Below are 25824 nucleotides of genomic sequence, written 5' to 3' on the forward strand. Positions count from 1 at the left end.
TTACATACACAGAAACCTTCTCCGTGTTCTCAAAATGTAATTTCTCCTTGAGAATCTGTCATATACTTCTTAAAGTTAATCACATTTTCTTGTGCCAAATCAGCTTCTAAAGCAGTAGCATAAGAAGAGATGAAAATAGTTTAGTAATTCTGAATTACTCCAAGAAGTAACTTGATTTAGCATTTCGTTCTTGCAACACTTTGCTATTTGTATCGGTACATTCCTCTGATACCTTCACTTAATTTATTAGTATGTCCGTTCGCTTGATCATCGAAAAATCTGTCCCTTTTCCTTTTCCTATTCTCTATCCAATCAGCCCTCAAGTCTTATTATTTTTTTCCCCTGTTTTTAAACTCGGGTATATTGAGACAATTTCTATTAGTAAAATTTTCTTTTCAGGTATACAATTTTGATAAACCTATATAGTTGTGTAATAACTACCACACTGAAAATATTGTACAAAGAATTTCCATTACCCCAAAAAGTTTTCTGTACCCCTTTGTAGTCAACTTCCCCTCCCTCATCTCAGCCCCTGGTAACCACTGCTCTGGCATGTGTCCCAATAGCTTTGCCTTTTTCCAAATGTCAACTAAGTGGAGTCATACTGTACGTAGTCTGGCTTCTTTCACTTAAGGTTTGTGAGATTCATCCGTGCTGTTTTATGTACCTATCAGTTACTGTTGTTGTTGTTAGGTGCCATCGAGTCAGTTCCAACTCATAGTGACCCTGTGTGTACAACAGAACGAAACACTGCCCGGTCCTGAGCCATCCTCACAATCCGTTGTTATGCTCAAGCTCATTGTTGCAGCCACTGTGTCAACCTACCTCATTGAGGGTCTTCCTCTTTTCCGCTGACCCTGTACTCTGCCAAGCATGATGTCCTTCTCCTGGGACTGGTCCCTCGTGATAACACACCCAGAGTATGTGAGACAAAGTCTCACCATCCTTGCTTTTAAGGAGCATTCTAGCTGTACTCTTCCAAGACAGATTTGTTTGTTCTTCTGGCAGTCCATGGTATATTCAATATTCTTTGCCAACACCATAATCCAAAGGCATCAATTCTTCTTCGGTCTTTCTTATTCATTGCCCAGCTTTCGCATGCGTATGAGTAGATCGTTCTTATTTGTTGTTGATTAATACTCCATTTATGAATGCACGATGTATTTATCCATTCACTAGTTGACAGACATTTGGATTGTTTCTCGTTTTTAGTGGTTATGAATAAAGCTGTTCTAGACATTCTCGTGCATGTCTTTGTGTGGACATGATTTCATTTTTCTTAAATACATGCCTTAGAGTGGAATTGCTGAGTTATATGGTATGTGTTTAACTTCGTAAGAGACTCCCAAACTACCTTCCGTAGTATACCCTTCTGCATTCCTACCAGGAACAAATGAGAATCCCCATTGCCCTTCATCCTTGCCAGCATCTGGCTCTCTTTGTTTTGGAACATTGTCCCATCTACAACCCATCACGAGGATGGCGCAGGACTGGGCAGTGTTTGGTTCTGTTGTGCATGGGATCACCATGAGTTGTGGACCGACTCCATGGCAGCTAACAATTTTTGATGGAATTACTGACCCTCCAAAAGCTTAATCCATTCTTCAAACTGTAGCCCGAATGGGTCTTTAAGTACTCTCTACTCTTTAGTGGCTCTGCCTCCCTCAGGACTAAGTCCAAGCTCCTCAGCTTGACATCTATAAGGCCCTTCCATCTCTGAGCTCTGATCTCACCCACCCTCCCAGCCGTATCCCTTGCTTCCCGCCCACATAGTTCAACGCAGAGCCAAGCCCCACCAGCTCCAAGTTGCAGAATGAGCCACACTCTTTCCTGACTCAGTGCCTCCGTTCAGGCTAATGCTAATGTTTGGGCTCCGACCCTGAATTCTCAAGATGAGAGCATCCTCTGAATTTAGGGTGGTATTGCCATTTCTACAATTGAGTGTCTAGCAGGGTACTTTTTTTTTTTTCCAACTATTTTTTGTGAAAACTTTCAAAACTTCAGGAAAATTGAAAAATAAGTAGAATGAACATCCAGATTCAAATTCAATATTTTATCACAGTTGCTTCATTTATCTATCTGCCGTACATCCATTCTTCTTCTCCTTTTTCTCTTTTTTTTTTCTAAACCATTTCAAAGTAAGGTATCTGCGTATTCTAAAAATTAGAACAACCTCCTTCATAGGTACATCACTATTACACCGAAAATAAATTAACAACAAACCCTGAATGTCATCTAATACTCGGTCTATATTCCTATTTTCCTAATTCTTCCCAATATATTTCACAGTGTTTTATTTCAAACCAAGGATCCAATCAAGCTTCACACATGGCATTTATCTATTAATGAATGCTTAACTCTGATTGAATCTCAGTTTGCCCAGGTACCTTCTTGACCTTGAAGACTCTGTCCCGCACTCTTCCAAGACATCACCCTTAAATCCCCACTCCATTTAAGGTTGCTGCTCTTCTGTGCTTTCAAGAAGCCTGTGCTTAAACCCATTTGAAATTGGACGGTTTGTATTACAAAACTTTTTATTTACCTTTTCCACAGCCCCTAAAAATTATAGTCTAGAGAACCCTATGTTGCAGTTCTATTCTGTCACAAGGGGTCATTGTGAGTTGGAATCAACTGGATGGCACCTACCAACAACAACAGGTCCCCAAGTAAACTCTGAACATCTTGAGAGCAGGGAATGAGTCTTCCGCACTTCAGTAGTCTCCCTGTTAAGTGTTAGATGCTTAATACATGCCTATAGAGTAAATTACTGAACACAGTGCCTCAGGCTCTCTCACTGTGAAGAGAGTGAATAAATAAATGGGCTCTGGAGGGCCAGGAGCCAGGTGGACGGGGATAAAGGGCAGGCAAGACAAGGATCTGAGAGGACATTCCAAATGCAGAACGTTGCTCAGGGAAATTTGAAGAGGAATTATACACTCCTTCTTCGCCCTCAATGGGCAAAATGCCAGGAGATGTTTACCCTAGTTGGGGATAAACCCAGAGGCTAGCAGAGTTTCTAAACCTCAGCATGCCACTAACATTGTGGGCTAGATTATTCTAGAGAAAGAGTTATAAACACAAAAATCAAGGATACCACATGCAAACAGTCCAGTTCTATTTACACAGCTGTTCTGTTGCTTTCCTAGTACGTTTTTAAGAAAATATTCACTCTCAGCGGGTCCCTAAATTGGGCCAAGGCCAAAACTTTATGCCTACGGTCAACGAAGGAATTCAGAATTCCTCTACTTTGATCTCCAGGGTGAAATTTCTCTCTGCACACTAGCTTTTTCTGCTGTTCACTTTTGTCTTCCTTGCAAACTGTTCATTTTGATAAAGTTCTTTCAGATACTTCCTTCTTCTCTACTTCCCATCACCTGCGGGGTTAAGTCCAGGGTCATACAATAACCCTGATTCCAAACTGACTCAGAGACTGCATGCCAGCACTATTTTAGGTGGAGTGTTTCCTCTTGAGTCACTACGTTCCCTGGTAGCAGGCATCCTGCGGATTTCCTCAGCTCTGCTCTGGAGAACAGGAAGCCAAGGCCATTAAACAGCCAATAAGCACAGGAGCCCAGTGACTCTTCCCGGGGAAGGGAGGACCGGCAAGAAAACCCTGATACAGTAAGAATTCCTTGGCAAGAGACTTGGGAGTTTCTGCAGGCAAATGGCTTCAAGAATGTTATTTATGAGTATACCACACCCACCCCCTCCCCAGACAGGTTAAAAAAGAATTTTCTTAGGAATGGAATTAGGAAACACTTCTTCGTAACTTAATTAGACTTCATTAGATGTTTCTACTGATGGAAGAACCAAACACCTAAGACATTGCTTAGCTCCTCTTTTCACAATTTTATCAAGTGTTCTAGCCAGTCATATCATCTGTATTTGCTTATGTTACTCGTACTGACCAGCCTGTCAAGTGACAATTGTTTCTGCACCCCCAACCCTGAGTCTCCATAACTATCTGTGACACGGAGCCATTGGTAGAGACACCTCTTTGTGATTCACCAAGATTGGGAATACCATGTGTGTTGCCCTTCCTTGAGCCCATCCCCATGGCAGGCATCACCGATCTACCTACCCTGTATTTCCCACTGAAACCAATATGGCTTCCAAATAGCCACTGTGCAGGCAGCCACTATCAAGGAATCAGAATCTCTAAATTTGAAACCTATTTGCAATGAATAAGAAGGAACTAATGCATAGAAATTTACTGGGCAAGGGTAAACCCTACAGGTGGAACATTAAATATAAATACATATATGGAAACCCTGATGGCGTAGTGGTTAAGAGCTACGGCTGCTAACCAAAAGGTCAGCAGTTCAAACCCCCCAGCCACTCCTTGGAAACCTTATGGAGCAGTTCTACTCTGTCCTAGAGGGTCGCTATGAGTCAGAATCAACTTGACAGCGATGGGTTTGGTTTTTATTTTTGGTATTTCTATATATATTTGGAGTGGAAAAGATTTGAGTTTAAGGCTTAGTTCCTGGAAAAGTTTTTAAATTTTTTCTTAGATTGATTTCTTTTTCACATGCAAAATGAGATTAATAATTCCTTCACCTTAGGGTTGTTATGAGAATTCGTTTTTTTGTTTTGGGGGAGTTTAATGTATGTGAGAGCTGCTAGCACAGTGCCTGGCACGTAGAAGACACTTAGTAGATGCCCGCTGATCAAGATTATTCAGAGGGAGCAGCAGGTCCTAACTGGGAGTGACAGCTCACCTCACTGACTTTGAGTCACAGCATCTTTACAAGCAGTCAATGATTCCACTCTCCCTATATTTTAACAAAACATATTCTTAGTCACTCCGCTCACAAATCAAAATATTGGCAATAAAAACTTTTCTGGAAGCTCATCTAAGTTGCTGTTGTTGTTAGGTGGCATTGAGTCGATTCTGACTCATAGCAACCCTATAGGACAGAGTAGAACTGCCCCATAGGGTTTCCAAAGAACAGCTGGTAAGTTTGAACCGCCAGCCTTTTGGCTAGCAGCCAAGCTCTTAACCACTATGCCACCAGGGCTCCTCAACTAAGTTAAAGCCTTTTAAATACCCTACAAATATGTATGATAAAATGCAACAGCTTCTGGGTTTCTTGGTGGCCAATTATCCTCTTCAGCGATTACCTTTTTCTCCCTCCTTTCTCCACTCTCACTCCTCATTTCAGTGCCTGTTAGAACTTCCATGAGAGGAGGTTTCAAGGTGAGGTAAACTGAAAGCCAAATCAAACATTTTCATTTATTTAAACTGCTCTGCTAAAATGTCAGTTGATAGGAGGGAGCGGTTGACTAACAGGTAACCCAAAACCAAAAACCAAGTGCACTGCTTTCTAGTCGATTCCTACTCATAACAACCTTATAGGACAGAATAGAACTGCCTCATAGGGTTTCCAAGGAGTGGTTGGTTGATTTGAACTGCCAAACTTTTGGTTAGCAGCTTAACTCTTCTAGCATTGGGGCTATGGCAGTCATCTCCCACCCTCATGTCACTCTCCCTCAGGGTTGCTGTTGAGTGTCCTTGAGTTGATTCTGACTCATAGGGGCCCTGTAGGACTGCCCCATAGGGTTTCCTAGACTGTAATCTTTATTTTCTTCCATGACGTCATTGGGTAGACCTTTCAGTTAGCACCCAAGTGCTTAACTATTGCACCACTAGGTCTCCTTCCCTCAGGGTCACCTCCTCTCATTCCCGCTCACTGTCATTCTCTGGAAAACTATCATTGTCATAATTGCTGTTGGTCTTAATATCATTGGAAATGATCATTACAATGCCCTTTCCTCTCAGTTCCTTTCTCCAGACGTCTATCTACCTCACATGGCCACTCATAACCCCTACATCTTGTGTTGGCCAGTTCCTGAAACATCTCCATAATCTCAAATTCTAGCATCTCCCTCAGTCACTGAATCACTACTTCCTATTTTTCCAGCTTCTGCCTTTTGCTACCCAAAACCAATAATTCTGCAGCCACACTGGGACCCCTTTTTACTGTTCTTTGCACTCCCTCATGCCCTCAATTCCCTCTTCCCAAAAAAAACCAAACCCTTTGCCGTGAAGTTAATTCTGACTCAAAGCAACCCTATAAGACAGAGGAGAACTGCCCCTTAGGGTTTCCAAGGAGCAGCTGGTGGATTCAACCTGCTGACTTTTTGGTTAGCAGCCGTAGCTCTTAGCCACTGTGCCACTTCCCACTTAAACAAAAACAAACAAATGAAAAAACCCCGTTGCTATCGAGTAGATTCTGACTCATAGTGACTCTGTGGGATGGAGTAGAACTGTCCCATAGAGCTTCCAAGGAGGGGCTGCTGGATTCAAACGGCCGACCTTTTGTTTGGCAGCCGTAGCTCGCTGTAGCTTTTAACCACTGTACCATCAGGGCACCCTTCCCTCTTACTCAGCTTCAATTCCACAGTCCATCATTATAACCACTTTCTTGCACATACTCTTGATTCCTTTGTCCATCTCTATCCTGATGGTGCTTGCCTGGCAAAGTCTCAGTCCTGGTTCACTCCAGTTTTCTTACTACTCTGTGCCCACACCTAGGCAGCTGAGCTTCACTAAGGAAGATCACCCATCATGCTGTCTAGTCTCACTATAAATTCAAGATCAGAGAATCAAACTGGCCTACTGTCTGCAAGCCATTCTGCCACATCTTCCTGTTGTTGTTAACTACTATTGAGTCAGCCCCTGACTCTTGGCAACCCCATGCACAACAGAACAAAACTCTCCTCTAGTCTGTGCCATTCCCATGATTAGTTGCAAGTTGGACCTTTGTGATCCATAGGGTTTTCATTGGCTGAAAAGTAGATTGCCAGACCTTTCTTCCTAGTCTGTCTTAGTCTGGAAGCTCTGCTGAAGCCTGTTCAGCATCAGAGCAAGATCTACCGATAGACGTTTGGTGGTTGCGTACAAAGTAAATTTGCTGGGAATCAAACTTGGATCTCCCTTATGGAAGCCGAGATTCTACTACTGAACCACAAGCGCTTCCGCCACATTTCCCTTGGTAATGTAAGTTCCATTACTTTCCTAGGCAGTTGTTTCATATCTTCTCCTGTCTCTAAACCCCCAATATCCTTTCCCTATTCTCATTTTCAGCTGGTAACCTTGCTTCCTGTTTCACTGGGAAAAAAAGAAGCAATCAGAAGTTCCTGATAACCACCTCCAGGTCCTGCACCATCCTTACAATTGTTGTTATGCTTGAGCCCATTGTTGCAGCCACTGTGTCAATCCATCTCGTTGAGGGTCTTCTTCTTTTCCGCTGACCCTGTACTTTACCAACCATGATGTCCTTCTCCAGGGACTGATTCCTCCAGGCAACATCTCCAAAGTATGTAAGACGCAGTCTCTCTATTCTTGCTTCTAAGGAGCATTCTGGTTGTATTTCTTCCAAGGCAGATTTGTTTGTTCTTTTGGCAGTCCATGGTATATCCAATGTTCTTCGCCAACACCACAATTCAAAGGTGTCAATTCTTCTTTGGTCTTCCGTATTCACTGTCCAGCTTTCACATGCATATGATGTGATTGAAAATACCATGGCTTGGGTCAGGCACACCTTAGTCTTGAAGGTGACATCTTTGTTTTTCAACACTTTAAAGAGGTGCTTTGCAACAGCTTTGCCCAATACAATGCATCTTTTGATTTCTCGACTGCTGCTTCCATGGGTGTTGATTGTGGATCCAAGTAAAATGAAATCCTTGACAGCTCCCATCTTTTCTCCATTTATCATGATGTGGTTTATTGGTCCAGTTGTGAGGATTTTTGTTTTCTTTATGTTGAGGTGTAATCCATACTGACTCTTTGATCTTCATCAGTTTTCACTGATAGCTCTCATATTTATACTCCATCCCAGACCTCTTCCATGAACTTCAAATTTGTATACCCAACTACCTTACTGGCATCTCCACTCAGATTTCTAATACCCAAAAACAAAACAAAACCCGTTGCTGTTGAGTCAATTCCAACTCACAGCGACTCTATAGGAGCGACTGGTGGATCCGAACTGCCTGCCTTTTGGTTAGCAGCTGAGCTCTTAAGCACTTCGCATGTCCCAAACTGACCACCCAATCTTCCCCTTCCCAAATCTGCTCATCCTGCTGTCTTGCCCATTTCAGGTAATGACAGCTCCATCCTTCCAGTTGTTTAGGCCCCAACCCATGTAGTCATCCTTGCCTCTTCTTTAACATCTCCACCACCATCAGTCACCAAATCCTACCTTCAAAATACCTCCAGAATCCAGCCTCTTCTCATCATCTCTGCTGCTGCTATTATTGTCTGAGCCACCATCATCTCTTAGCTGGATTACTGAAATGGCTCCAGAACTCATCAGAACTCATAATGACCTTTTACTTGAATTATTGAAATAGCTTCAGAATTTATCTCCTTTTTTTTTTTTTTTTTTACCCCTTACAACCATTTCATAACACAAGCAGACTTAAAATATCAAGTCATTTTTCTGCTCAAAACTCATCTTGAACATTACTACTCTTCACCTTCTTCCTTGGCTCCAGCCACAATGGCCTCATTGCTGTGGGTCACTTTGGCACATCTACCGTTCTCTCTACCTGGAACACTTGTCCCCAAGTTCTTTGTGTGGCTCACACCCTCCACCTCCTTCAGATCTTCGCTCCAATGTTGCCTCTCAGTAAGGTCTTCCCTGACCACCTTGTTTGAAATCACATCCCTACGCCCATCCTGTGGTGTTTTAGCCACAAATTTTTTTTTTATCACCACCTGATATGCTGTTTTACTTAGATATTTATTTGTTATTTTTCTCCCCTATAGTAGAATGCGAGCTCCATGAAGGCAGGGGTTTTGAACAGTCTTGTTCACTGATCTCTCCCCACTCTTAGGACAGTACCTGGCACACAGGAGATGTTCAACGAATATTTGACTAAAAATGGTATTGCTCTCCCCAATCATTCCATGGGCTCTAGTAGGTACGATTTTAGGCTGTTTCTGTGTCACTGGGAAAAATATCTAATGCCCAGGTTTTGTTGATGCACTTTGATCAAAAACACTACAGAAAAATAAAAAAAAACAACCACATCCACCAGGGGGTGCCACGAAACCTCTTTGAATCCCATTAGGGTTTTTTTGTTTTTTAAGTAATAAGACTGCTAGTTTCTAGGTTTGTCTTGTTTTCATCCAAAAGTGGTTCCAACTATTTTATTTTTTTTTAAAGAGTATTTTTGTAACATAATTTAAAAGTATTTATAGAAAAATAAATTTGTATTCTCCTAAAATAAAAATATATATGTTATATCATATTAACACTTCCACATGTAAATACTTCTGGGATCAGTTTAAGAGTTCATGATACAGGGTTGGGTTTGGGGTACAGACAGGAGTAAAGAAGCAGACTTGGCTACTTCTGCTGTCTGTTCTATTTTGTTTTTGTAACTGCGCTTTTTATTATTAATGGTGTCTCATATATCGCTGCCTCTCTGTATGCCTCTGGCACACTTTGCGCACATAATCTTGTTTTATCCTTACATTGTCATTCTGGGGCGGGAACTATTTATATCTCCATTTCATAGCTGAGGAGGTTGAGGCTTCAGAAAGTTAAGTAATTGGTCAAGAGTCCATCAGGGTCAAGGGGGTAACAGCGGAAAGGGGTGGGGCTGGGGTTTAAAACCTTGAGCTCCCCTTAACTTCTGCTTTCTATTTCATCTTTCACATGTTAGTCCCAAGACTCCTTCCTGTCGCCCTCGCCTTATGTCATGTCGTCATAATTAGAGGGAATCTGTGACTCCTTAAATTTAGAGCTATAATTTGGAAAGGAGAATTCTTAAATCCCTGTTGCAAACTCATGACTCAGAAAGTCTTAATCAAATTACTCAACTTCACTTACTTCCTTTTCCGTAACAGCGAGATAGATAGGAATTCACCCCTGTTATTATTTTTCAGGGAGGTAGTGAGTCTTAAAGAGATGTTGTTGTGTGCCATCGAGTCATTTCTGGCTCCTAGTGACCCTACACGACACAGTGGAGATGCCCCAGAGGGGTTCCAAGGAGCACCTGGTGAATTTGAACTGCCGATCTTTTGGTTAGCAGCCTGAGCTCTTAACGACTTCATCACCAGGGATCCTTGAAAGAGATGGCAAATGCAAACTCTTGGAAGGAAAGCACTTACAGGCGGATCTTGTAACAATAAACCCACCAGCTGTGAAGTCTTGTTTTCCTCACTCACCTGTCTCTGTCTTTGTCCTTTTTGGGTCCCTGCAGCTTCAATAAATGCTTAGAGGTAGCTCTGTAAAGTGGTGTAAAGTCAGGATCTTTTCATAAACATACCATGCTCTACTACAACCACCTCCCTCCCCCCTCAACCGTGATAGCTTTCAAGAGTTCCGTCCGCTGTTGTTGGATAAAATGTGCCGAACTCAATTCTATCCCTTCCTGTTGCAACTTCCTTCTTAAAACACGCTCAGGGTTGAGTCTTTAGTGCTCTAATCCAGAGGAAAATGACTTATTTTAAAAAGCAGTGAAAAACACTGCATTCCTTTGGCACAGGATGCATACCAGCTCAGCTCTTCAGCCGTTGATCGTTGTCTATTGTTCTCCAAACAGTAAACCACTATTTCAGACCGAGATTGTCCAGCTGCGCTTATAGTGAGCTCTCAAGCTCCTCATGAATATGAAGTGAAGGGCTGTGACCCAGAAAGTGGCAGATAATCTTAAGGAAAAAAAGACAGGTAGGAAAGGAAAAGAAAAAAAAAAAGAAAAAGAGGCTCTATGTAATTCTACACTCTTGAACATTCCTACAGGTTCTCAGCAGGGCAAAATGGGGTCTCGGAAGTGTGGAGGCTACTTAAGTGGTCTGCTGATCCTGCTTGCACTTTGGAGCATAATTGTTAATATATTATTGTATTTCCCAAATGGGCAAGCTTCCTATGCATCCAGCCATAAACTCACCAACTACGTGTGGTTCTTTGAAGGAATCTGTTTCTCAGGTGTCATGGTGAGTGTGACTTGGGAGATTTGGGATCGTATATGGGGGCTTTTACTAGGAATTGCCTTGTTCCTGGTAAAAATGATCTATAATGAAAAAGTCATTCTACTAATCCTGGGTTCGGGATTTGGAGGGAGGGTGGGTGGGACGAGAGTTCATTAGAACTTGAGGAGTAGCTTTGTTTTCAGTTAAGCCGTGCAGGAAATGAGTCCTGATGAAAACTTCTTGGACAGTGGAGTGTAGAAATGGTATATCTCCTTTTTTTTATTAATTTTGATTGTGAATTTTTTTTTTTGATCTCCAGTGGCACTGCTTTTTTCCAGAACAGACTTTCTGCCTGTACTCATCATTTTTCTAGCTTGGGGGCTGGCCAGGGTGGTGTGGAAAAAACACAGACTGGAACCTTCAGACAAACCTGCATTTAAGTCTAACCTTGGTCCTTTATGCTCTGAGAACTTTAGCCAGTGGCTCATTATCTCTGAGCCTCGGGTTTCCTCATTTGAAAAATGTAGATAGTGATATTTCCCTTGCAGGGTGATTGTGGGAATGAAATAAAATCATATGTGAACTGCTTAGGGCAGGGCCAGTAACTGTTGTGAAAGTAAATACGCTTTGAAAGATGAACGGCATCTTCAGTAAATGGTCCTACATAACAAGGGGGGTTTTGAAAACTAAATCAAATTATCCGTAAGTAAGAAGCTACAGATGCTTTGGGATGAATTTGTGCTCTTTAAAAATAAACTGATAGTAAATCACATTGGCAACTCAGGAAAAGACACTTATCCTGATCATATCATTCCTAAAAACAATACGTCGTACACTGGAAGCTTACAATCGCACCGACAATGTAGAAGAAAATTCTTTATAATCTACCGCTACATCTCTATGGGTGGAATATTTGAGTGTTTTTTTTATGTTGTAGAGCAGTTTTCTTTTACTGACTGTTTTTTGCCTGTTAAATTAGTAAACTTTAAAATGTTGCTACCCCACGTTATTGAAGTTGCTATGTCATAGGTAGTAACTCATGTTGGCAACACTATAAATAAATATTTATTTATTGGAGAAAAGCTTCGTGTGCTCTGTAGAGATCCATGAAGACTCTTATGTGCTTTGACTTGGTAATCCTAAATATCACACTTCATTCTAAGGAAATAGATCCAAAACAAAGCAAAAGCTGTATACACAGATATTTGTCACAGCAGTTGTTTATAATAGTAAATAACTAGAAGAAGCGGTCTAGCAGAGAAATGGCCCAATCAGTGTGGCACATTCACTTCATGCCGTGATGAAAATTGTAATCACGAAACTGTAATAACGTGGAAAATGTATATTATTTCCTGTTAAGTGAAAAAAAAAAAGCTACAACAAAACGGTGGGTAAATTATGATCGCAATATTGTAAAAACATACTTCTGTGGGAAAACTCTGAAAGTAAATATGTAAAAATGTGTCAGGGTGGTGGAATGACGGGTCATTTTCCTCCACCCGTCTTGAGTTCTTTTATTACAATTATGTTTTAAAATACAACAAAACAAAAGGTCGTTTCTCCTACAACACAGGTGATGCTCCAACAGCAGGACTCCAGGGTATAGGCCTAATTCTCCCCTCAAAAAAACCAGACCCACTGCCCTTGAGTTGATTCACACTCAGAGTGAACACAGAGGGTTTCCAAGACTGTAAATCTCGATTTCTACCAACACTGCAATGAAGTTTTTTATTGTACTTCAGCCATATCTCTTCATCATTTCCCTCAATATGTAATTGTAATAAATGGAAGACTTGCAAGTCCTAAGTAAGGTTAAACCAGAATTTATTAAAACTTGTGATAATTAATGGCGTTGAAAGGAATATGGGACCCTTCAGCTTAAATTGGAAACCCTGGTGGCATAGTGGTTAAGTGCTACGGCTGTTAACCCAGAGGTCGGCAGTTCGAATCTGCCAGGTGCTCCTTGGAAACTCTATCGGGCAGTTCTACTCTGTCCTATAGGGTCGCTATGAGTCAGAATCGACTCGACAGCAGTGGGAATAGCTTAAATTCCACGAAAAAATTTAACACTGGAAAAAGAAACTATTCTCTGTTTTTTATTATCCAGTTCTTGGAAAAAATATTGTTGTAACTGCTTCAAACCCTTTTAGGAGAAAGTAGAGGAAAATAAATAATTAAATGGGTAGATAAATAAACGAAGTCTGAAGGAATGTGGAAACTGGAAAGGTTGGTTACGAACATTAAAATAACAGTGAACTCAGCTTAGGAATTCAGTACTGAAAAGAGAGAGTAAAGGGTAAAAAAAAAAATAGACGGAGAATATGCTAAAAGCAACTCCATATTGGCTCAAATTGGGAATTACAATAGTAAAGATATCTATGTTCTTTCCAGAACTTGACCCCTTTGCCTAAATTACCAAGAAAGGTAAGTAGAAAGCATTGACTTCTTCCAATCTGCTGGCTTACAGATAAAACACAATGGAAAATTTGGACCTCAGGTGATTTCAGCATGTAGGGAAATTGAATTTGCTTTACGTTGAATTAAGAGATGTAGTTTCAGATTTGGACTCCCTTGGTGTTGCAAATGGCTAAGGCACTCAGCTGCTAACTGAAAAGTTGGAGGTTCGAGTCTACCCAGAGCTGCTCAGAAGAAAGGCCTGGCATTCTACTTTCCAAAAATCAGCCACTAAAAACCCTATGGAGTACAGTTCTTCTCTGACGCTCGTGGGGCTGCCATGAGTCGGAATCAACTCAACGGAACCTAGTTACTGGGGGTGACTTTCATATTAACCAGGTCTTCCAGAATGGAGCTAGGGAGAAATGCGATTTTGCTATCTAGGATGATTTTTCCATGTTCATACCATTTACCCCATTGCCATCCAGTTGATTCCTACTTATAGCAACAGTATAGAACAGAGTAGAACTGCCCCATAGAGTTGACAAGGAGCGCCTGGTGGATTTGAACTGCCGACCTTTTGGTTAGCAGCCGTAGCTCTTAATCACTACGCCACCAGGGTTTCCTCATACCATTTACTCCTCCTTTTTTAATCCTTAGCTTTTGGTAATTGGTAAACCAAAAATCTATTGCAATTGAGTCGATTCCAAATCATAGCAAACCCGTAAGACAGAGTAGAACCGCCCGATAGCTGGTGGAATTGAACTGCTGAACTTTGGGTTAGCAGTCGAGCTCTTAACCATTGCACCACCAGGGCTCCAATTGGTAAACGTATGACAATAATAGCTAACATTTATCCATCACTTACTATCACCTGAGTGCTGTGCTCAAAATTTTACATGTATTACTTTGTAACAACCTAATGAGGGAATACTCAAAGTTATTTGAAAGGGAAGGATTCTCAAGCTCACATAACTAGAAAGTGGGAGATCTGGGATTCGAACTGAGGTCTACATGACCCCAGAGTCGATTTTTGGAATCGCTGTCTCACTATGAACGTGAATGTAAACTAGCATTCTTTTTCTGACGTTTTATCGCTTCTCCCTGTAGATGCTTATAGTAGCAGCAGTCCTTCTTGTACTGGAGAATGAAAACAACCCTAAATGTTGCCAGAGTGAAAACTGCAGCAAAAAGTACATGGTAAGAGCAGCACTTTTTTGAGCATGGAAGAGTGGGCTTCAACTTTCTTTCCTCTCACTCAGAAACACTAAAATATTGACAACATCATATTCTCTCAGTGACCTATCAGTGCAGAGCCCAAGAATTGACTCCAAAGATCGTCTTCCATTTTGCTTACAGCCTTTCCTCCACCTTTGCTCTGCTGATGTTTTTTCAGAAATTCAGGACTTAAAGACACATAGAATTAGGAAATAATACTACCTTTTCCTACCTGGTGGTGCTGTACTCTGCTGCTAATCGAAAGGTCTCAGTTCAAATCCACCAGCCGTTCTGCAGGAGAAAGATGTGGCAGTCTGCTCCTATAAAGATTACAGCCTTGGAAACCCAACAGGCTCGATGGCAGTGAGTTTGGTTTTTCCTAGCTGGGTTGCTGTGGAAAATATTTTTTACCTCATCAGTGTCATTGAGTAGCAATTCACCCACAATAAATGACAAACATGGAAAGTGTACGATTCCATGAGTTTTGACAGTTGAATTCACCCATGAAATGACCGTCGCAATCAAGATACAGAACATTTCCATCGCCCCCAAAGATAAACCTTTGATCGATTTTTTTTTTGTCATCACAAATTAGTTAGCATTTTATATAAATGGAATCCCACAGTATTTGCCTTTCTTATGCAACATCTTTCAGCATAATGATTTTTAGATTTAGCCATGTTTTTGTGTGTAAAGAGTGTGCATTTTTTAAATTGAAATTTTACAAAGTTAAAATAGAATCAAGGGAGAATAACACAGCCAATCCTCCTCAGCCTGTGCTCAACAGGCAACCAGGGGGTCCCTACGTTTCTGCCATCTTCCTTCTCCTTCTCCTCCTCCTCACTGTCATAGTTTCTGACGTTTGCATAGTACTTTTTTTAGAGCTCTTTCACATTTACTGAGTGAATTAGGTCATTGTGACTCCTATATACAGATGAGGCACCTGTGGCTCAGAGAAGACATGTGACTAACTAAGAGGAGCTTTCCTGGGAGGCCTGGCAGGTGTTCTTTACAGCAGTGGGTCCAAACCTTGGCTGCACACTGCAATCTCCCGGGAAGCTTGAAAAACCAGTGATGACTAGGTCCCATCTCCAGAGTCCCTGATTTGATTGGTCTGAGGTGCAACCAAAAAAAAAAAAACAAACCCACTGCTGTCCCTGGTGACGTAGTGGTTAAGAGCTACGGCTGCTAATCAAAAGGTCAGCAGTTGGAATCCACCAGGCGCTCCTTGGAATCCACCAGGCGCTCCTTGGAAACTCTGTGGGGGGAGTTGTACTCTGTCCTATAGGGTCACTATGAGTAACCTAGGTATAGATATGTTTTAAACCTCCCCAGATGGTTTTAACGTTTAGCCAAGATGATATGGCCAGCTTTCTTTGATAGTTGCCTTTGGAAAATTAAATCAGTTGCTTAACTTAGCACAGCAACCCTGGTGCAGAAGAATTAAACTATACACTGTGTGTGTGTGTGTGTGTGTGTGTTTTCTTAACCTACTAACTCACACATCCTTCTATAGCTGCTGATCTTATAGTTATGGAAAAGCTTTCAAAATTGCCTAGGTGAAGCAAAGGATCCAGGTACACAGACAAGCTATGATACTTGGGGGAATTCCTGGAAAACAAATGTGTGTGCCATTACAAGTGTAAAATAAAAATAAATGTGTTCAACTTGCTTTAACTCACTATTAGCATCTTCAGCTCAGATGTATGCTAGAAAAAGTCTAGAGCCTGAACTGGGTCTTATTTATAATCAGCATTGACCGAGACTGACATCTGAATGAGAGGAGCAGGAGGAAGGGAAAGAGATGAGCTGGATTCCTTGCTTGGCTTTTCCAAGGTAGGCTCTAGAATAGGGAACCCAGCACAGATGCCCCAGGAGCCAAATACATTCAAATGAAACTGACCCTGTTAGATATTAGAGCAAATTTTCCTTTTAAGGAGGGAAGGAAGTTAGTCCTGAGGCCCAGCCAATTGTTGTTGTTGTTGTTGTTGTTAGGTGCAGTCGAGTTGGTTCCTACTCTTAGCGACCCTATGCACAACAGAAGGAAACACTGCCCGGTCCTGAGCCACCCTTACAATAGTTGTTATGCATGAGCTCATTGTTGCAGCCACCTTGTCAATCCATCTCATTGAAGGTCTTCCTCTTTTCTGCTGACCCTGTACTCTGCCAAGCATGATGTCCTTCTCCAGGGACTGATCCCTCCTGACAACATGTCCAAAGTATGTACGACACAGTCTTGCCATCCTTTCCTCTAAGGAGCATTCTGGTTGTACTTCTTCTAAGACAGATTTGTTCGTTCTTTTGGCAGTCAATGGTATATTCAATATTCTTCGCCAACACCACAAGTCAAATGTGTCAATTCTTCTTCGGTCTTCCTTATTCGTTGTTCAGCTTTCACATGCATGTGATGAGATTGAAAATACCATGGCTTGGGTCAGGCACACCTTAGTCTTGAAGGTGACATCTTTGCTTTTCAACACTATAAAGAGGTCCTTTGCAACAGATTTGCCCAATGCAATGCGTCTTTTGATTTCCTGACTACTGCTTCCATGGTTGTTGATTGTAGTTCCAAGTAAAATGAAATCCTTGACAATTTCAATCTTTCCACTATTTATCATGATGTTGCTCATTGGTCCAGTTGTTAGGGTTTTTGTTTTCTTTATGTTGAGGTGCAGTCCATACTGAAGGCTGTGGTCTTTGATCTTCATTAGTAAATGCTTCAAGTCCTCTTCACTTTCACCAAGCAAGGTTGTGTCATCTGCATAACGCAGGTTGTTAATGAGTCTTCCTCCAATCCTGATGCCCCGTTCTTCTTCATATAGTCCAGCTTCTCAGATTATTTGCTCAGCATACAGATTGAATAGGTATGGTGAAAGAATACAACTCTGATGCACACCTTTCCTGACTTTAAACCAATCAGTATCCCCTTGTTCTATCCGAACAACTGCCTCTTGATCTAGGTAAAGGTTCCTCATGGACACAATTAAGTGTTCTGGAATTCCCGTTCTTCGCAGTGTTATCCATAATTTGTTATGATCCACAGTCGAATGCCTTTGCATAGTCAATAAAACACAGGTAAACATCCTTCAGGTATTCCCTGCTTTCAGCCAGGATCCATCTGACATCAGCAATGATATCCCCGGTTCCACGCCCTCTTCTGAAACCGGCCTGAATTTCTGGCAGTTCCCTGTTGGTATACTGCTGCAGCCGTTTTTGAATGATCTTCAGGAAAATTTTGCTTGCGCGTGATATTAATGATATCGTTCTATAATTTTCACAGTCAGTTGGATCACCTTTCTTGGGAATAGGCATAAATATGGATCTCTTCCAGTGAGTTGGCCAGGAAGCTGTCTTCCATATTTCTTGGCATAGACGAGTGAGCACCTCCAGTGCCACATCTGTTTGTTGAAACATCTCAATTGATATTCCATCAGTTCCTGGACCCTTGTTTTTTGCCAATGCCTTCAGAGCAGCTTGGACTTATTCCTTCAGTATCATCAGATCCTGATCATATGCCACCTCTTGAAATGGTTGAACGTCAACTAATTCTTTTTGGTATAATGACTCCGTGTACTCCTTCCATCTTCTTTTGATGCTTCCTGAGTCATTTAATACTTTCCCCATAGAATCCTTCACTATTGCAACTCGAGGCTGAATTTTTTCTTCAGTTCTTTCAGCTTGAGAAACACTGAGCGTGTACTTCCCTTTTGGTTTTCCATCTCCAGCTCTTTGCACATGTTATTGTAATACTTTACTTTGTCTTCTCGAGAGGCCCTTTGAAATCTTCAGTTCTTTTACTTCATCAATTCTTCCTTTTGCTTTAGCTGCTCGACTTTCAAGAGCAAATTTCAGAGTCTCCTCTGACATCCATCTTGGTCTTTTTTTTCTTTCTTGTCTTTTCAATGACCTCTTGCTTTCTTCATGTATGATGTCCTTCCACAACTCGTCTGGTCTTCAGTCACTAGTGTTCAATGTGTCAAATCTATTCTTCAGATGGTCTCTAAATTCAGGTGGGATATACTCAGGGTCATATTTTGGCTCTCGTGGACTTGCTCTGATTTTCTTCAGTTTCAGCTTGAACTTGCATATGTGCAATTGATGGTCTGTTCCACATTTGGCCCCTGGCCTTGCTCTGACTGATGATATTGAGCATTTCCATCGTCTCTTTCCACAGATGTAGTCAATCTGATTTCTGTGTGTTCCATTTGGTGAGGTCCATGTGTACAGTCACCGTTTATGTTGGTGAAAGAAGGTATTTGCAATGAAGAAGTCATTGGTCTTGCAAAATTCTATCATTCTATCTCCAGCATTGTTTCTATCACCAAGGCCATATCTTCCAACTACTGATCCTTCTTCTTTGTTTCCAACTTTTGCATTAAAATCACCCGTAATTATCAATGCATCTTGATTGCATGTTCGATCAATTTCAGACTGCAGCAGCTGATAAAGATCTTCTATTTCTTCATCTTTGGCCCTAGTGATTGGTGCATAAATTTGAATAATAGTCGTATTAACTGGTCTTCCTTGTAGGTGTATGGATATTATCCTATCACTGACAGTGTTGGACTTCAGAATAGATCTTGAAATGTTCCCAATTGTTACCATGATAAAATTCAGCAATGATGCTTAATTTTCATGAGAAAGTAGAAATGTAAATTTTTATTTGGAACCTCTCTGTTGTAAAATGTTGGCAATTAATTCCAATTTTAAAAGTTGTGTGTGCCAAATACCACACATCTTGCAGGCTACATTTGCTTCTGTCCCAGTTTGCAAATTCTGAAGCTCCAGAACTGAAGTTGAGGCCACCTAAAATTCACTTCTTCATTGCTGTTTATTCCTCCTTGGGGGCTGGTCTTCTCCCAACACTTTGTGGGTTGTTAACCTTGAAAAACAAATATTGGCCAAAGAAGAACACTTAAAATGATAGCTGATATTTTGACTATACTTTACACTTTCCAAATAAATTTGACATCCATTGTCTCCTTTGCTTTTTGAAACGGCCCTATTGAGTAGGCTCCATTCTCAATCTATGTCTTTACAAAAAAATGAAACTTTTACTGAGAGAGGTTCTTCTTCCAACTTTTTCTTGAAGCTGCCTCTATTGCGCAGTGGTATTCACTCATTGGATTGTAATGTGTGTGTGTGTGTACACAAACTTATGTACTATACTGTGGTTTTCCGTCAATTTCCTCAAGTGAAGAAATTCTTCACTGCTCTTCCTAGCGAATTGCTTCAGGATACATTTGGTAAACAAGGTGTGTAGTCTTTTTCAAAACATCCTCCTTCCTTTTGGGAAGTTGGCACTGGTGAATAGGCAAATTTTCTTTTTAAAATGTAACTAGCACATGGGGTCACCATGAGTCAGAATCCATTTGACAGCAACTGGTTTGTTTTTCATTTTTATTTTTTTTGAACAGTGATCTACTGTAATAATAATAATGTAGCCCTGCTTATCTCATCCCACGAAGAGGCAAAATTCTGTTGAAATCAACCTGAGAAATATAATTTCAGAGAGCTTTTCATGATAGGTAAAAACGTCAATGAAATAATTGATATCAAGTGGGAGGGGAGCAGAACTGTTCTTTCTTCGTTGTGTTTTTTAAAACATGTTCTCCAGTTTTCCATAATGTCCATGTATGACTTTTGTAATCAGGAAATGGGTTTTTTAAAAAGAAATCTAATTTTAATTAATCTTTAATCCTGTAATCACATATTTTTTGTTGTCTCTTTTCCAACCTTGGCCCTTGAATTTATCATCAGCTGACTATTGTACATTTCTGTTTAGTTGGCCTACTCTCACCTTAGCATCAACATTTCTAACACTAAATGTATCTTTCTCCAAAACCAAACTACTCCCTCCTGTCTTCCCTATTTCTATCTCCTTTTTACCAAGGCCCCAAATTCTGTTTTTTTTTTTTTTTAAGCCCATCTCCAGCTGTGCATTTCCCCCTTAATGGCTCTTTCTGCCATTCCTTCTTTTCTTTCACCACTTCTTTCACTCCAGCACGTGTATTTACCACCTCAGCTTGAGGTTGTCTCCACATGGAATCCTGACCTTTGGGTTCTCTCACTTCCGGTTCGTAGGCACACCACTGCTAGAGCAATCTTCAAAAAAACACACATCGTTCATGTCACTTCCTTGTTCAAAAACCAATTACATGGTTTCTAAGTGAAAAAAAAGCTTAATTTAGGTCTCAGCAAGGTAAGTTCAAAGGGAGCCTGGGATATCTTGTGACAGACAGACAGCAAGGAAGTGCTCACGGAACAAGAGGGACATGCCACATTGCACAGGAGCTGAATTGATGGGCTGTTCCCACTGGCGAAATGTGGGGCTATCTGGGTATCTAAAAGGACAATAACAGTTACGGATTATAACACACTGAATTAGAAAAATCCATAAGCCCACATGATGCAAAGACAGGTGGGGGGGGGAGGGGAGAGAAAGAAGTGAAATGGAAAATCTTCTGTGCAGAAAACAATAATTTATAAATTCAGAAAGAATGATAGACTTAAAAAAACAGCACGTTGCAGCCCCAGTGTAGTAACTGATGATCAGTGGACTTGAGGATCATCAATGTATGCTAAGTCCATCAGTTGAAATGTTGTTAGGGGGCAGGATATGACACAGGTTCAAAGTATCACCTCGCAGACTATTTACGAGTTACAAAATGGAAAGTGGGCTTTTACAGTGGAGAGATATGAAGGACACCACCTTAATCTTAGCACCACTAATACCTGGACAAGCTGACATGATGGACTTCCTCACCAATGTGGTATTCTCTCCAAAATGTTTAACCGGAATCCAATCATGCAGACACAATCAGAAAAACCAGAATGCAGGACATTCTACAAGACAACTGCCCAAGATTCTTAAAAGAAAAAAAAATCAATATAATGAAAAAACAAAGGGCAGGCAGACTATTCTAGATTAAAAGAGACTACAGAGATGTAGGAAACCCTGGTGGCGTAGTGGTTAAGTGCTACGGCTGCTAACCAAAAGGTCGGGAGTTCGAATCCACCAGGCGCTCCTTGGAAACTCTATGGGGCAGTTCTACTCTGTCCTACAGGGCCTCTATGAGTCAGAATCGACTCCACGGCAATGGGTGCAGAGATATAAACTTGTGTATAAACATTCATCGGGTTCTGTATCAAAAAGTAAAAAACAGCTATAAAATACATTTAGGGGATAATTGGGGAAACATACATAGATTACATATTAAACCAACCAGTTGCCATTGCGTAAACTTCAACTCATGGCAACTCCATGTGTGTCAGGATAGGACTGTGCTCCACAGGGTTTTCAACGGCTGATTTTTCGGAAGTAGATCACCAGGGCTTCCTGAGGTGCCTCTGGGTGGACCTGAACCTTCCAACTTTTAGTTAGCAGCCAAGCACATGTTAACTGCTTGCATGACCCAGGAACTCCAGATTACATGTTAGATGTCAGATAACATAATTAAATTATTGTTAAATTCCTTTCATATGACAATGGTATTGTGGTTATGTAGAAGAATGTCTTTATTCTTAGAAGATGAGTGCTGATGTGTTCAGGGATAAGATTTCTTTTTTTTCATTGAACTTTAGACGAAGGTTTATAGAACAAACCAGTTTCTCATCAAACGGTACACACATTGTTGCATGACACTGGTTAACAACCCCACAACATGTCAACACTCTCCCTTCTAAACCCTAGGTTCTCTGTTACCAGTTTTCCTGCTCCCTCCTACTTTCAGGGACAGATTTCTTGATGTCTGCATGCAATTTACTTTCAAATGGTTCAGAAATGAAACTGTATAAATAAATAAATATGTATTTTTTTTTTTTAAAGAGACAGAGCAAATGTTTCAAAATATTAACAATGGGTGAGTCTAGGTAAAGGGTATATTGGGATCCATTGCACTGTACTTTTAAGTCTTCAATAAATTTGCAAATTTTTATAATACAAGATTGGAGAAAAGTCCCTTGCCTTGAAGGATGAAGGTCAGTCTGCTGGACCTGCCATTCAGGGCCATTTTCTGCCAGGATCTGAACGCCCCTTCTAAACAGCACTCCCCTTGTAAGCTCCTGAAGGGCCGGGTTGTATCTTATCATCTCTGTTTTCATAAGCTTCTTTCCTCTACTCATGTACAGACGTCCTTATTAGATGAGATCCATCTTACTGTCTCACAGCTCTGCACCCTTCTGCCTCTGAACGCAGCCTCTTTACTCAAACGAAAACACCTCGCCATCAATCCCATCCTCACTTGAATGTGAACATGAACATGAGTGTGAATACCTAGGCTAACACCTCACATCTCCTCTTATATTGTAGCATGTTAAGGCATATCAAATTTGTCTTCCCAAGAGAAAGCAGGGGTCAAAGGTTATAATACATAGAGAATCCGCTCTCCCTAGAAAAAGACAAGTCTTCAAGAAAGAGTTGTAGATTGATTGATCACATCTCTTCACTGTGCTTATATAAGAGGTGGCCATTATTGGCTGACTGTATTTTGATAATACAAAAATTCCAGAAAAAGGGAAGAAATTTAGTAAATAGCCCAGTTTCGGAAACCCTGGTGGAGTAGTGGTTAAGTGCTACAGCTGCTAACCAAGAGGTCAGCAGTTTGAATCCACCAGGCACTCCTTGGAAACTCTATAGGGCTATTCCACTCTGTCCTATAGGGTCGCTATGAGTTGGAATCGACTCGACGGCACTGGGTTTTTTTTGTTTGTTTTTTGGCCTGGTTTCTTCTCCATGATGCCAAACAAAAAAAATCATTGAAGAAATTATTTTTAAGATCAGATGGGTTTAGATTAAATTTTCCCAATTTCATCTGGAATTTGGTATTATGTAGCCTGCAGCAGTCTTGGGTGAGTAGAAAAATGTACCTATTTGATCATTTATCCACAATCTCCCACTGTATGACATTAACCTTCTTCCATGTTTAATTTAGACATTGCTGTCGATTATCTTTTCTGCCCTTGGACTTGCTTTCTCTGGATACTGCCTGGTCATATCTGCCTTGGGCCTTGTCCAGGGCCCATACTGTCGCACCCTCAACGGCTGGGAGTACGCCTTTGAAGGCACCGCAGGACGGTAAGGAAAAATTTCTCAAATCAAGGAGGTCAGAAAGTCAGACACTGGCTTTCACAGATTCCATTTCCCACAATCGCTTTGGGGTTCAATGTGGCTACTTCAGGCAGAATTTTCCTGTTGGTTTACTAATATCCAGACTGGTTTTTTTCCCACACAGATCTTTGTTTAGATGTTTTCTCTCCAGCCTTTTGATGTCACATCCACTCAACATTTTGAGGCTGTCATGGAAATTATTTAAGTGAACAAGGTATTTCTCCCACACTTCAGTCTAGTGCTCAGTGATTACTGTGTTCTGACAATGGCTGAGCCTGGGGTCTGAGTGGTTCCAGCAACTCAGTCTAGTTTTGTGGCCAGGTTGGGTATGTGGTTTGTTACAGTTGCGAAAGGGCTTGGCTGGGAGAGAATCACGGTGCCCTTGATTGGTGGCACGGGGGGCTGCACTAGCAAGGCTCGACGGGGATAAAACCAGGAAACAAGAGCAGAGACAAGACTAGATGCAGGATTTTGTGTAAGGAGCCAAAAGCTTTTCTAGCATATACCCAAGGATTGTCTGAGGAGGTAGCCTTGCTCAGAAGGCTGGAAGTTGAGTCAGATGTTGAGGGAGAGACCCCGTCCTGGATCACAGAATGCCTCACACTGGCCTTGTGCTGGTTTCTTGGGCCACCAGCCCTGCAGAAGCAGCTCAGTGGGGAGCGGAGCTCTGAGAGACTCAGAAGAGGCCCATTGACTCTCTCCTTGCTTTATCCTGTGATCAGAATTGGAATGGAATAAAATGAGGGAGTGTTTGTTCCATCCACTGGGGATGTTACACTTTCTTCTCAAATCCCCAGAATTGGCTCTCTCGATCAAGAAACAAGTTGACTTAGGGTCTTAACATACCACCTAGGCCTGCACAGCACAACTGCTTCTTGCACATGCCATCTTCCTTCTGAAGGTTCCACAAGACGCCATGTGGTGTGACCTCTATCAGAGAGCAGAGCTCTCCTCAAGTCAGGATAACCTCAACAGTAACCTCAGGCCCTCCTGAGCATTGGAGAAGGTGCCACACTCCTGTAGAATTGGCAGGGCTTCAAGAAAGAGAACTCTGCTGTGGAAAATCCCACTGGAAAACGAGCGAGCCTGTTGCCGTCGAGTCAGTTCCAACTCATGACAACTCCACGCGTTTCAGAGTAGACCTTCTCCTTACAGTTTTCAATGGCTATAATCTTACAGAGCAGATCATCAGGTCTTTCTTTCACAGTGCCACTGGGCAGCTTCGAAATACCAACCTTTCAGATACACAGACCTTTTGGACCACCCAGGAATCTTCACTAGATGCAAAAGATGTGAAGCTTTTGTATCATCAACCCCTTAACTTTTTCCCACCCCAAAACCAAAGAAGCCTCCCCTTTCAATCCATGAATCACAGGCTGCCCACATGCTTCTACATTACTCCTTTAAAACTGCCCTTGATATATGTTTCCACCTGTTTCCAGGTGAAACATTGTTTGGAGGTCATGGGTGCAGGGAAACTTAACCTTTGGTCTCCTAGAGAAGTTTCTGAGGCTTGGCAAACTCAGGGTGGAATTGTTGTTAAGGTTGATGTTGTACATATTGGACATTCATTTGTTCATTTCTTCTACATATATTTATGGGGCACTTATCATCTCCAGGCCTTGGATTAGGTTAGAGAACCAAAGAGAAGTTATGCAGGTTCCTGCCCCCTAGGAACTCACATAGACCTGGTAAAACATGCTGCTGAGATGGAAGCCTTAGGGTGACCATTGTCTTGGAGCACAGGTCTTAGATGCTTATGGATCTGAGTTCAAGTCCCCCTCTCCTACTTATAAGCTTGTGATCTTAGACAAGTATCTGAATATCTCTGAAATCTCTGAGGGTCTATAAATTGGGGATAATAATCATTTCCATCTCGCAGAGTTGGGAATTAAATGGAATTAATACCAAATGAGAGTAAAAAAAAACTCTCAGAACTTGCCAGATTTTATTATAACCTCATTGCTCTGCACATGCCTTTATACCACGTGGCGATCTGCTAGGTGGTTGGCGGGTGACTGACATGGATCCCGATTCAGTTGTTCGTTGAACAAACATTTGTTGATCTTTAGAATACACCAGACACTGCCTTAGGTCTTAGATGTGACCATTCAGAGATGATTAAAACATGATCAGTACTCTCAGAGGACACAGTCTAATGAGGAAGCAGATGGAG

At 41.4% G+C, this 25824-nt stretch overlaps 1 protein-coding gene across 2 annotated transcripts in view; it reads left to right on the forward strand.

Moving 5' to 3' along the window:
- The window catches only part of TM4SF18 (transmembrane 4 L six family member 18), a 53115-nt gene that overhangs the window by 18356 nt on the left and 8935 nt on the right, over positions 1 to 25824 (forward strand). Inside the window, exons 1-4 of one of the 2 annotated variants that reach the window (XM_049867501.1) lie at positions 10437 to 10685; positions 10758 to 10951; positions 14432 to 14521; positions 23473 to 23615. In XM_049867501.1, the coding sequence (XP_049723458.1) occupies positions 10775 to 10951; positions 14432 to 14521; positions 23473 to 23615 (410 nt within the window). In that variant the 5' untranslated portion in view covers positions 10437 to 10685; positions 10758 to 10774. Of the gene's footprint in view, positions 1 to 10436; positions 10686 to 10757; positions 10952 to 14431; positions 14522 to 23472; positions 23616 to 25824 lie in introns of those variants that run through there. The other variant, XM_049867500.1, reaches the window with a different exon arrangement.

This window comes from Elephas maximus, chromosome 23 (assembly GCF_024166365.1).
Source record: "Elephas maximus indicus isolate mEleMax1 chromosome 23, mEleMax1 primary haplotype, whole genome shotgun sequence".
Lineage (NCBI taxonomy): Eukaryota > Metazoa > Chordata > Mammalia > Proboscidea > Elephantidae > Elephas > Elephas maximus.